Consider the following 14,327-nt stretch of genomic DNA (forward strand, 5'->3'; position numbering starts at 1 on the left):
TATTTCTCCCAAAAAAGGAGGGTTGAGGATATGAAGCCCAAGCTGGTGGGTGGAACTTATAAAACAGAAGATGGGGAAGGAATGTTGAGAAGGAAACAAGGAAGATCTTAAGCAATTCAGGGTTTTTTGTGAGAAAGGTTGACCTGACCACTGTCTACAAACACAAATTTACAAAATTACAGGAAATGCAAGGTTCATTTGGGCTTCCCAGGTGGGGCCAGTGGTAAAGAACCAGCTGCCAATGCAGGAGATGTAAGAGACTCTGGTTCAATCCCTGGATGGGGAAGATCCCCTGGAGGAGGGCATGGCAATCCACTCCAGTATTCTTGCCTGGAGAATCATATGGACAGAGACATCTGGCAGGCTACGATCCATGGGGTCCCAAAGAGTCGGACATGACTGAAGCGACTTAGCATGCACACACATGTTCTTTTATAGTTCATCTCTTAAGGAATTGAAAAACAAACTAGATCATTTTAAAAAGAGCTGGTGGTACCTCAGGGGTCCCACAGTCACAGTCTTCTCCCATTTCTACCAACTTGTTCCCACAGATCGGGGTGGATATGATTTCTGTAGGCAGTGGAACATTAAAGAGGCAATTGGATAATTTATCTTCAAAGAACTTTTCAAAGCTGGTCCGGCTGCAGGAACTGAAGTCTGTAGGTACATTTTTGCTGTAAAGGTAAGGAAAGAGAAACCAATACAATCACACTGAGTAGATAGGGAGAAATATCAGATGCTGAGTGTGATGTACTCAAAACACAACCCGAAAGAATGAATGGAATCCACTCAACAGCTGCTAAATCATCAGCTCATTTTTTTTGTGCCTGTATTAGCTCACCTGGGCAAGTATATACACCTCCAGCTTAATGAGCAAGTATGGCCACATCTCAAAGTAGAGCATCCAAGCTGCTGTTTAATAAACTGAAAATTCTTCTAATTTATCCTGATAACCTCATTCATTCAGCCTTAGGTCATTTTGGTTGTGAAACCATAAAGGCACTAAAATTATGTTTACTTATATGTTTAAGAATTCACTTTCCTTCAGAGAAAGTTAAATTGATAGCCCCTCTTCATTCCACAAATAAGGATGAGATTTCAAAAGGCAGTGGTGGGAGGAGAGGAGGGAAGGAATGGGGGTTTTGGGATTAACAGAGGCAAACTCTCATATATAGAATGGATAAAAAACAAGGTCTTACTGTACGGCACAGGAAACTATATTCAATATTCTGTGACAAACCATAATGGAAAAGAATATGAAAAATAATATATATACATTCATGTGCATATACATACATATGTATATACATACATATGTATATACATATATATATATATATATATATATATGAGTCACTTTGCTGTACAGAAGAATACAGCATTGTAAATCAACTGTAAATAAAAATTTTTAAAAATTTTAAAAAATGCAGTGATAGCTGGAAGAGATAGCATAAGATATGTAACTGGCCTGCAAGCCATATTCTATTTTGTGGAAGGCATGGGAGATTTAACTTTAGCTTAGGTGAACTGAGAGAGGGAAATACAAGAGAAAGTGAACACATCAAAGGAATTGTGGGGTTTTTAAAGATAAAATTCCAGAGCAGTTTTGCCTCAGAGATTACACACAAAGGAGTGTGTAATCTCTTTTCAAAGACTTCCTCATCTTCCTGTGGGAACATTCTTTTTTAAAAAAATTCCGTTATAGAGTATGGTTGATGCATAATGCTGTGTTAGTTTCAGGCATACAGCAAAGTGAATCAGCTCTATATATAAGTCCATTCTTTTTAAGATTCTATTCCCATATTGGCAATTACAGAGTACTGAGTGGAGTTCCCTGTGGTCTACAGTAGGTCCTTATCAGTTATCTATTTTATACATAGTAGAGTGTATATGTCAAAAACGATCTCCCAATGTATTCCCCACCTAAACCCCTGATAACGTGTTTGTTTTCTACATCTGTAACTTTATTTCTGTTTTATAGACAAGTTCATTTATACCCTATTTTTAGATTCCATGTATAAGTGATATTATATATTTGTCTTTGTCTGACTTCACTCAATATGACAATCTCTAGATCCCTCTATGTTACTGCAAATGCCATTATTTCATTCTTTTTATGGTTAAGTAATATTTCATATGAACCACATCTTCTTTATCCACTCCTCTGTCAATGGACATTTAAGTTGCTTCCATATCCTGGCTATTGTAAATAATGGTGCAATAAACATTAGGGTACATGTATGTTTCTGAATTATGATTTTCTCCATATATATACCCAAGAGAGGGATTGCTGGATGGTATGATAGCTCTAATTTTATTGTTTTAAGGAACTTCCATACTGTTCTCCATAGTGACTGCACCAATTTATGTTCCCACCAACAGTGGAGGAGGGTTCCCTTTTCTTCATACTCTCTTCAGCATTTACTGTTTGTAGTTATTTTTTTTAATAAATGCATTCTTTTTTATAATTGTTTTACTTATTTATTTTTGGTTGTGCTGTGTCTTCACCGCTGGATGCGGATTTTCTCTAGTTATGGCATGTAGGGGCTATTCTTTATTGCTGTGGCCTCTCTTGCTATGGAGCACAGTCTCTAGGTGTCAGTAGCTGTGGCTTGCAGACTCTAGAGGGGCTTAGTATTTGTGGCGCACGGCCTTAGTTGCTCCATAGCATGTGGGATCTTCCCGGTCCAGTGACAGAACTGCTGTTGCCTGCATTGCAAAGCAGACTTCTAGCCACTGAACCACCAGGGAAGCCCTATTTGTAGATTCTTTGATGTTGGCCATTCTGAGCAGTGTGAGGTGACACCGCATTGTAGTTTTGATTTGCTTTTCTCTGATAATGAGTGAGTCGAGCACCTTTCCATGTGCGTTTTAGCTGTCTGTATGTCTTCTTTGGAAAAATATGTATTTAGATCTTCTGCCCATTTTTTGATTGGATTGTCTGTTTTTTTTTTTTTTGATGTTAAGCTACATGAGCTGTTTGTATATCTTTGGAGGTTAATCCCTTGTCAGTTGTTTCATTTGCAAATACTTTTTCCCATTCTGAGGGCTGTCTTTTCATTTTATGGTTTCCTTTGCTGTGCAAAAGCTTCTAAGTTTAATTAGATCCCATTTGTTTATTTTTGTTTTTATTTTCAATCCTCTAGGAGGTGGATAGAAAAAGATCCTGCTGTGATTTATGTCAGGAGTGTTCTACCTATATTTTCCTCTAAGAGTTCTATAGTATTACACTTTACATTTAGGTCTTTAGTCCAGTTTTAGTTTATTTTTGTGTATGGTGTTAGGAAGTGTTCTAATTTCCTTCTTCTTTAATTAGATTTTTCTTCTAAAACTTTTCCCTTATGAGCAACCAATCTGAATTCATTGAAACTGTGGTAAATGCTAATGATCTTCTGAACCCAGATCTTGTGCAGCTAAGATGAGGATAGAGTGACATGTCACCCCAACAGCAAAGAGACAATATGTTTAAACTATGTCTCAGTTAATGAAAAACATTACATGATATAGATAGTACCGTGTGATGGTATGGGGCTTCCTTAATGGCTCAGATGATAAAAAGTCTGCCTGCAATGCAGGAGACCTGGGTTTGATACCTGGGTAGGGAAGATCCCTTGGAGAAGGAAATGGCAATTCACTCCAGTATTCTTGCCTGGAGAATTCCAAGGACAGAGGAGCTTGGTGGGCTACAGTCCTTGGCATCACAAAGAGTGTGACAGTATAGGTAGATTGGTGTAGACCCACATCCATGATCATGTCGTGATGCCACTATTTAATAATTTGAAAGTTTGAACAGGTTGCTGAAGATGACAGAAAAGAGTAGCATAGCCCAGAGTGAACCCAAAACAAGAATAAGTATCATCTCCCCAGAAAGGCTCACCTTAATGATCCGTCCATCACACATTCTATAGACGGGCACTTGCAATTGTAGTTGTCATGAAACATCCCGAAGTTATGGCCCATTTCATGGGCCATGGTTCCTGCAACCTGAAGTGCATTGGGACCGTGATCCTGAGGATAAGAATAGAGAGACAGATCCTCTGGTTTGCAAACTGAATTATCATTCAGGAAATAATTAAATATTTTTACTGTCAAGTGGAGTAGAGAGTCTGATTTTAGCTTCAGCCTCCTCACCTTGTCAACGTGGTCTACTGGAGAAGGAAATGACAAACCACTTGAATATTCTTGCCTTGAGAACCCCATGAACAGTATGAAAAGGCAAAAGATATGATGCCAGAAGATGAGGCCCCCCCACCTCATCTTCTGTAGGTGTCCAATATGCTACTGGGGAAGAGCAGAGAAATAGCTTCAGAAAGAGTGAAGAGGCTGGGCCGAAGCAGAAATGCATCGTGCATTTGTGCAGATGCAGTTGTGCATGCATCTGGTGGTGAAAGTGAAGTCCAATGTTATAAAGAACAAAATTGCGCAGGAGCCTGGAATGCTGGGTCCATGAATCAAGATAAACTGGAAGTGGTCAAACAGATGGCAGAGTGAACATCAACATTTTAGGAAATCAGTGAACTAAATTGGATGGGAATAGGCGAATTTAATTCAGATGCTCATTATATCTACTACTGTGGGTGAGAATCCTTTAGAAGAATGGAGTAGCTTTCACAGTCAACAAGAGTCCGAAATGCAGTACTTGGCTGCAGTCTCAAAAATGACAGAATGATCTCGGTTCATTTCCAAGGCAAACCATTCAACATCACAGTAATCCAAGCCTATGCCCCTAATGCTGAAGAAGCTGAAGTCAAACGGTTCTATGAAGACCTACAAGACCTTTTAGAACTAACACCAAAAAAAGATGTCTTTTTCATCATAGGGGATTGGAATACAAAAGTAGGGAGTCAAGAGATACCTGGAGTAACAGGCAAGTTTGGCCTTGAAGTACAAAATGAAGCAGTGTGTGTGTGTGTGTGTGTGTGTGTGTGTGTGAGTTGCTCAGTCATGTCTGACTCTGCAACCCCATGGACTCTAACCTGCCAGGCTCCTCTGTCCAAGGGATTCTCCAGGCAAGAGTACTGAAATGGATTGCCATTTCCTTCTCCAAAATGAAGCAGAGCAAAGGCTAACAGAGTTTTGCCAAGAGAATGCCAAGAGAATACCCTCTGCCAACAACACAAGAGATGACTCTACACATGGACTTCATCAGATGGTGGAATACAAAAATCAGATTGATTATATTCTTTGCAGACAAAGATGGAGAGGTTCTACACAGTCAGCAAAAATGGGACCTAGAGCTGACTGTGACTCAGATCATGAGCTCCTTATTGCAAAATCCAGACTTAAGTTGAGGAAAGTAGGGAAAACCACTAAGCCATTCAGATATGACCTAAATCAAATTCCTTATGATTATACAATGGATATGACAAATAGATTCAAGGGATTAGATCTGATAGACAGAGTGCCTGAAGAACTATAGACAGGGGTTCATAACATTGTACAGGAGGCAGTGATCAAAACCATCCCAAAGAAAAAGAAATGCAAGAAGCAAAATAATTGTCTGAGGAGGCCTTACAAATAGCTGAAAAAAGAAGAGAAGTGAAAGGCAAAGGAGAAAGGGAAAGATATACCCAAATGAATGTAGAGTTCCAGAGAATAGCAAGGAGAGGTAATAAAGCCTTCTTAAGTGAACAATGCAAGGAAACAGAGGAAAAACAAAGGGAAGCCTGGTGTGCTGCAGTCCTTGGGATTGCAAAGAGTCAGACACAACTGAGTGACAGAACAACAGCAATAACAAAGGTAAAACAGATAAGTATAATAAATCCCAGCAGCCATTAAAAAGAAAAGTCAATAAAAAGCTAATAATGGAGGTAAATGAAATTATTTTTTGAATACTCAATTCTAAAAAGGCAGAAAAAATAGAAGAGATGGTATAGGAAACATCTAGCAAGATGACAGATTTTAGTTCAACAGTATCAGTAATGTATTACATATAAATTACTTAAGCATACAATGTAAAATACAGATTGGCAGACTAGATTAAAAAAAAAAACCCATGTGTATAATGTCTAGCAGAAATCTTCTTTAAATGGAAAGAAATCTATATGTTAAAAATTAAAGGAAGGAAAATGTTGTATCAAGTAAACTGTCCACAAAGTATTATACTCATATTGGATAAAGTAAACTTTACAACAGGAATAACTCAGGAAAAAGAGGAACATAATATGATAAATGGATCAAATCTAAACTGACCTGAATATCTAAGTAATACGTGAACCCAAAAAGAAATAAAAATGAAGATTAGAGGAATCAACCTGCCTGACTTCAGGCTCTACTACAAAGCCACAGTCATCAAGACAGTATGGTACTGGCACAAAGACAGAAATATAGATCAATGGAACAAAACAGAAAGCCCAGAGATAAATCCACTTACCTATGGACACCTTATCTTCGACAAAGGAGGCAAGGATATACAATGGAAAAAAGACAACCTCTTTAAGAAGTGGTGCTGGGAAAACTGGTCAACCACTTGTAAAAGAATGAAACTAGAACACCTCCTAACACCATACACAAAAATAAACTCAAAATGGATTAAAGATCTAAATGTAAGACCAGAAACTATAAAACTCCTAGAGGAGAACATAGGCAAAACACTCTCCGACACAAATCACAGCAGGATCCTCTATGACCCACCTCCCAGAATATTGGAAATAAAAGCAAAAATAAAGAAATGGGACCTAATTAAACTTAAAAGCTTTTGCACAACAAAGGAAACTATAAGCAAGGTGAAAAGACAGCCCTCAGATTGGGAGAAAATAATAGCAAACGAAGCAACAGACAAAGGGTTAATCTCAGAAATATACAAGCAGCTCCTGCAGCTCAATTCCAGAAAAATAAATGACCCAATCAAAAAATGGGTCAAAGAACTAAACAGACATTTCTCCAAAGAAGACATACAGATGGCTAACAAACACATGAAAAGATGCTCAACATCACTCATTATCAGAGAAATGCAAATCAAAACCACAATGAGGTACCATTACACGCCAGTCAGGATGGCTGCTATCCAAAAGTCTACAAGCAATAAATGCTGGAGAGGGTGTGGAGAAAAGGGAACCCTCTTACACTGTTGGTGGGAATGCAAACTAGAACAGCCACTATGGAGAACAGTGTGGAGATTCCTTAAAAAACTGGAAATAGAACTGCCATATGACCCAGCAAACCACTCCTGGGCATACACACTGAGGAAACCAGATCTGAAAGAGACATGTGCACCCCAGTGTTCATCACAGCACTGTTTATAATAGCCAGGACATGGAAGCAACCTAGATGCCCATCAGCAGACGAATGGATAAGGAAGCTATGGTACATATACACAATCGAATATTACTCAGCCATTAAAAAGAATTCATTTAAATCAGTTCTAATGAGATGGATGAAACTGGAGCCCATTATACAGAGTGAAGTAAGCCAGAAAGATGAAGACCAATACAGTATACTAACACATATACATGGAATTTAAAAAGATGGTAATGATAACCCTATATGCAAAACAGAAAAAGAGACACAGATGTACAGAACAGACTTTGGGACTCTGTGGGAGAAGGTGAGGGTGGGACATTCTGAAAGAACAGCATTGAAACATGTATACTATCAAGGGTGAAACAGATCACCAGCCCAGGTTGGATGCATGAGACGGGTGCTCAGGGCTGGTGCACTGGGAAGACCCAGAGGGATGGGATGGGGAGGGAGGCAGGAGGGGGGATCGGGATGGGGAACACATGTAAATCCATGGCTGATTCATGTCAGTGTATGGCAAAAACCACTACAATATTGTAAAGTAATTAGCCTCCAACTAATAAAACTAAATGAAAAAAAAAATGAAGATTAGAAAAAAATTTGTTAATAAAAATGAAAATACACATACCCAAATATCTCAGGTGCAGCTAAAGCAGTGCATAGTAAGAAATTAATAGCATTAAATTATCATATTTGAAAAGAATAAAAGTATCAAGTTCATGATTTAAAATTCTTCCTTACTTAACTAAAAAAAGAACAAATTAAATACAGAGAAAGCAAGAAAAGAATCAATAGTCAAGACAGGAACTGAAATCAATGAAATAGAAATCAGAAAAACCATAGGAGCATCAGTAAAGCTAAAACTGTTTCTCTGAGATCAATAAAATTGATACACCCTAGCCAAATTGATCATGGGGAAACCCTCCCCCGATCCACACACACACAAATTACTAATATCATGAATGACAGAGGGGAAATCACTATAAATGCTTCATACATTAAAAAGATAGTAAGGGAATATCATCAACAAATTTATGCCAACTTAAATGAAATGGACAACTTTCCTTGAAACACAAACTACCATGGCTTACTTAAGAAAAGATAAATAAGCTGAATAGCTCTATATTTATTGAAGAATTGATTGCATGCTTAAAAACCTTGCAACAAAAAATATCAGGCCTGTATGATTTTACTGATGAATTGTACTGAACATTTTACTATGTTATAGTACTGATTTGGGGCTTCCCTGGTGGCTCAGTGGTAAAGAATCTACCTGCCAATGCAGGAGATGTAAGAGATGTAGGTTTGATCCCTGGGTCGGAAACATCCCCTGGAGGAGGAAATGGCAACCTTCTCCACTATTCTTGCCTGGGAAATCCCATGGACACAGAAGCCTGGCAGGCTATAGTCTATGGTGTGGCAAAAGAGTCAGACACGACTTAGTGACTAAACAACAATAATACTGATTTTACTCAAATATTCCAGAAAAAAACAAACTGATTTTATTCAAATATTCCAGAAAATTGAAAATTGCACATCATTACATATGGTCAAGTTTATACTGATATTTGCCCTAAGAGTAAAACCTGAAAAATACACATTATAGGAAAAGACAACTACAGACTAATATCCCTTCTGAATATAGATGCAAAAATCTTCATGATATGTTAACATGTTGAATTTAGTAATATATACAAGATATAATACATTATGACCATGCTGGGTTTATGGTGAATGTGCAAGATTGAGGCAATATTTGAAATTCCATCAATGTTATTTCCCACATCAACAGATTAAAGGAGAAAAACAATATTTTCTCCATAGATTCAGCACAACAGCCCTTGACAGACTTGAACTGTAGAACCAACAATTTTATCTTTAAACAAACCTTAATGATGCCAGCAGAAAAATCAGGAGAGCACATTGTAGACATGTAAGCGAGGCCCACAGTTGCTCCAGAAAATTCTACTGTCCTGTGAAAAAGAAAGAAATTGATACAACTTATGATTCTAATTGGGCATCCCAGGTGGGGCTGCTGCTGCTGCTGCTAAGTCACATCAGTCGTGTCTGACTCTTAGCGACCCCATGGACTGCAGCCTACCAGGCTCCTCCATCCATGGGATTTTCCAGGCAAGAGTACTGGAGTGGGGTGCCATTGCCTTCTCCGCAGGTGGGGCTCGTGGTAAATAATTTGACTGCCAATACAGGATACATAAGAGACTCCGATTCCTGGGTGGGAAAGATCCCCTGGAGGAGGAAATGGCAACCAACTCCTGTATTCTTGCCTGGAGAATCCCATGAACAGAGAATCCCATGAAATGGGCTATGGTCCACGGGTTTGCAAAAAGTCGGACACAACTGAAACAACTTGGCAGGCACTCATGATTCTAATAATAGACATTTTTCTATAGACAATTCCTCTAGAATGCTGATTAGCAGAGAAACTCATGACACTTTTTTTTATATGATGGTTGTCATACCATCTAAATCCAGGCATCTGGATGTAATCACTGTTAATATTTTTGCTTTATAAATATAAATTAAATTATAAATGCATATAAATATATATATTAAAGTGAAATATCTTTCATTTTTAAAATATCTTTCATTTTAATTTATATTTTCCTCATATATTTTTATATATGTTTGCTTTGATTTTCTTTTAGCACTGTGAATCTGGGCCCATTCTGAAAGCTTTTGTATTATTGAAGTACTTATGCAATTGAAATATCTGTCCTGTTTAAGAGATATTTTAACTACTTGCATTTGTTCACATAGATAATATATTTGGTCTTCAGTCATTTTAGTTTCTTTTTAAAATTTTATTCCATTTTGTTTTCCTTCCAATTTGTAATTATTCCACGTGCTTTTTTGGTTATTCCTATTGTGCTATCTGTTCAAGAAGGTCACTCTGGTCTGTCTCCAGAAATTTGCAAAGTATGTATTATTTTCCAAATTCCCTTAGTAGATGCATTTACATAAAAAGTTGAACCTATGTTTTCCCACTTATCAACATCAAGAATGGAGAGAGTACATTTTGCCATAAAAAAAGAAGAAATTAGAGAACTTCCTTCCACTTTCCATTCCTTATGGAGTTATCTGTTATTTTGAAATGATACTTTGTGTCACACATGATACTCTAAAGATTTACGGCATTTGTATTGTCTTTTAAAATTATATTAGAAAATTTTTATATTCAAGTCTACATTTTTGTGGATTTAATCTTTGCTCCTAGCTCATTTATAAAAAATAAAATTCACCTCCATTATAGAGTTCACTATTTTGCTTTCTCTTTCCAGTGGAGAGAGTTCATTTGGAATCTTAGAGTCCATATTAGATGCCTACCTGATGATGCCCAAGTATAGATGTATTTTGTCAATTTGTCAGAGAAATGGTAAGACTTTCAATTTACACATGATAGCACAGTTCTTTCCTCTGCCATTATCTTTTTAGTCCTTTTATCCTGTTTATTCTTGTCTATTCAGGAAATCTACTCTTGATATTGGATTACCATGCCTTATCTGTACAATCTGTCATCCTGGTCATGATTTATATCTCTCTACCTTAATTATTTCACAACACTAGATTCTACTGCAATTTGAGCATGGTCCTGGAGCCATTCTAGTAAAAGTTTAATTCCCATATTCTTATGTTTGTAGCTCAGTCATTAAGTTTAATTCCTATACTGCTGTTCAAATGAGGTATGTTTTGTGCTGAGTCCCTCAGTCTGGAACTCATCTTTCCAAACGAAGAAACTGTGGGTGGCTATCCTTCAAAGATAACCCCAGTGAACCAGCTTTGCAATATTCATATCCTGTGTAGCTGCTGCTGCTGTCGTCCAGTCACTAAGTCGTATCCAACTCTTTGTGACCTTACGGACTATAGCCCACCAGGCTCCTCTATCCTTGGGATTTTCAAGGCAAGAATACTGGAGTGGGTTGCTGTTTCCTCCTCCAGGGGATCTTCCCAACCCAGGGATCAAAACTGCATCTCCTGCACTGGCAGGCAGGTTCTTTACTGCGGAGACACCAGGGAAGCCCCCATTATCTAAACCCTGTCTTTCTGTTCTGTTATAGACCAAGTAACAGTCAAAAAAGCTTCTGATGAATCATTGCTCCCATACAGCTTCTCTCTCTTTAAAAAAAAAAAAAAAGAAAAGAAGACCATGTGCAACGTAAGATCCAAAAGAATATTTTTTAAACTTTTAGCGCCCTATGTGTAAACCTGTAATGCTTTGAGATACCATTTACTTTGTCAAGACTTTGAAAGATGTCTATGCCAAATACCACAGAATGCAAAAAAGGGGGAAAATCTATACATACGTGAGTAGCTGAGCAACATCATGGTGCTTTCTCTTCAGGAGGACATTTGCCCTCCACTTAGAAAAATTTTCTAAAGTGACGCTTGCATTGGAAGATATATATATCTTATCCTCGTCATTCCAGAGCTCCATTCCAATTAAGGCCACGTAAGTATTGAGCTTTTTATAAAGCTGTTAAAAAAGAAAAAAAATGGCAAAGCAACTATTCATAATGGTGCTATTATCTTTTAATATTTTCTATGTACTCCAGATTTTCAAACTTCTTTACAATTACACTGTAAAAACCTTATTTCCAAACATACTTGTGTAATGGAAGTCACCATCTCTTTTGCCAGACGCTAGCATCCCCATTTGTAGGCAAGACACGCACTCTTAGTTCAGGTTTATAAACTCCTTTTTTCTGTGACAAAGGGTCTATTGAAACAAATTTTTCCTGCTTGCAACCTCAAGAAATATTATAATATCCTGCTAGTAGTTCATGACTATGACTTCACTATAAATGTATTTCCTCAATTGCTATGTAACTTTCTCAGAGTCATAATTTTTCAGAATCAACAAGCTTGGCTATATTTAAAATGGATAACCAACAAGGACCTACTGTATAGCACAGAGAACTCTGTTCAGGGTTATGTAGCAGCCTGAATGGGAGAGGAGTTTGGAGGAGAATGGATACATGTATAGGTATGGCTGAGTCCCTTCACTGTCCCCCTGAAACTATTACCATATTGTTCATTGGCTATACTCCAACACAAAATAAAAAGTTAAAAAAAATCTTGCTATGGAAAATAAATAAAGTTTTAAAAAGAATTAGCAAGCTTGACTTGGTGCTGATTTGAACATCAGAAAAGGGAAAGGTTACATGGAAAAGTCCTGCATATATGAGTTACAATAAAGTAAGGGACTCTGTTATCGAACTGGATTGAACCAAAGAATCTACAGCACACATAGGATACCTTTAGAAATAACCAGTTAAGCTTATGAGATAATACACTTACTTTACAGATAAAAACTTATATTGCTACTATAGTTTGTAAAACTGCACAGTGTTGGTCAAAGAGTACAAACTTCCAGTTAGAAGATAAGTAAGTTCTGGGGATCTAATGTACAATACGGGGATTACAGTTAATGATACTGTATTCTATGCTTCAAAATTGCAAAAAGGGTAGATCTCTAAATGTTCTCATCACAAAAAAAAAAAAACTGATGGAATCATGTGACATGATGGAGGTGTTAGCCAACCCATCAGGTTAGCAAAACTAATCATTTTGCAATATATAAGTACACCAAATCAACATATTGAATGCCTTAAATCTGTCCAATATAATATGTCAAATATATCTCAATAAAGCTGGGGGGAAACCGCAGTTAAGACTTTCTCTTGGGGAAACTTCCTGCTAAGAAATTTGAGAAGACATTTTTTAAAAAAGAAAACAAGAAAAGTGTTGAGGTATGCAGTTATCATCAAAAGGTAAGTAAAAATCTAACCAGATTAAAATCTTGCTTTGATTGTTTTCCAACTTTCTTATTTCTCTCTTCCTTTTATTTCACCCACCTGACAAAACTTCAGCCCTGGTTAAAACAAACTGTCCTTTCTGTTTCTCCTCTGTCAAGCTCTGGTTTCAGACAGGGGAAAGCAAATGATGTTGACTGCTTTCACTCAGAAGACATGACTACTAACCTCAAGTGGTCTGAACTACCCTCCAGCAAACCTGCTGTATTTCCAAAGTCCATTCACTCTCACAGCTTTCTGCACATGCCTCTCTTTCTTAAACATTCTGGCACTTTCTTTCAAGTCCTCACTTTGAGCAGATTCATTGAAGAGTACAGATGCAACCAGAAGAATTTCCACAAGCTCCACCCATCCACCCACACTGGTCTACACCTATTCAAACAACCTATACTTCCCCTTCTTCACTGTATGAATGACAGGTCTGTGAGCCCAAGGCCAGCTTCCTCACTTATGCACCGGACCTGCCATCTCAGCCCATATCAAAGAGATTCCTCTAGCAATTCTCCCATCTTCTTTGCATTGTCAGTGTTGAGCCTTCTGTGCAATCATTCTCATCAGCATCAAAAGGATGCCTCATTGTGGCGGGGAGAATTTCTCTTTGTGATTTTTCCTCCTTTGAGTTATGCCCCATTTCTCTGCTCCCATTTATAACAAAAACTTCCAGAAAAAACAAATCTGTATTTGCTGTTTCTAAATTCATGTCTCTCATGGTCTCTGGACTCCCTAAAGTCATGATTTTCACAGTCTGTTGCTTCATCCAGGAGATCAATAATTTCTCCTTTGTTAAAGCCAATGGCCAGTCCCTGGTCTTCAGAAGCATCTCACATCATTGATTATGTCTTTCTTTGATAGATGTTTGTTTCAAGTAGCTTCCACAACCACAACTTTTCCTTTTCTTTTCTTTATTGTCTACTCCTTGGTCTCACCTCCACTCTCACCTCCTCCCCTCTTACTCATCCTCAAAGAAGTGTTTCAAGGATATATTTTTGTGTCTTTTTCCTGCTTACCTACACCCATTTCCCTGGTGATTTTACAAATATTTTCTGTAAAGATCCAGATAGAAAATATTTTAGGCTTTAAGGCCACATGGTCTTGGCTGCAATCAAAGCAACCATAGACAATGTAAACAAATGGGCATGGCTATGTTTGAATAAAACTTTATTTTATAAAGAGGCAACAGGCCACAGTTGGTCCACATGGCACAGTTTGCTGACCCATCTTATGCCACCTATGTGTGCTACACATATAGCTAATTCA

The 14,327-nt window shown here is 37.7% G+C and overlaps 1 protein-coding gene across 1 annotated transcript in view; it reads right to left on the reverse strand.

Annotated features, from left to right (window-relative positions):
• Window positions 1–14,327, reverse strand: part of ADAM28 (ADAM metallopeptidase domain 28) — a 72,408-nt gene that overhangs the window by 31,270 nt on the left and 26,811 nt on the right. Inside the window, exons 9-12 of the mRNA XM_043927715.1 lie at window positions 11,562–11,731; window positions 9,128–9,212; window positions 3,878–4,008; window positions 497–674 (exon numbers count right to left, since the gene is read on the reverse strand). Coding sequence (XP_043783650.1) covers window positions 497–674; window positions 3,878–4,008; window positions 9,128–9,212; window positions 11,562–11,731 — 564 coding nt within the window. The remainder of the gene's footprint in view (window positions 1–496; window positions 675–3,877; window positions 4,009–9,127; window positions 9,213–11,561; window positions 11,732–14,327) is intronic.

Source organism: Cervus elaphus, chromosome 16 (assembly GCF_910594005.1).
Source record: "Cervus elaphus chromosome 16, mCerEla1.1, whole genome shotgun sequence".
Classification (NCBI taxonomy): domain Eukaryota; kingdom Metazoa; phylum Chordata; class Mammalia; order Artiodactyla; family Cervidae; genus Cervus; species Cervus elaphus.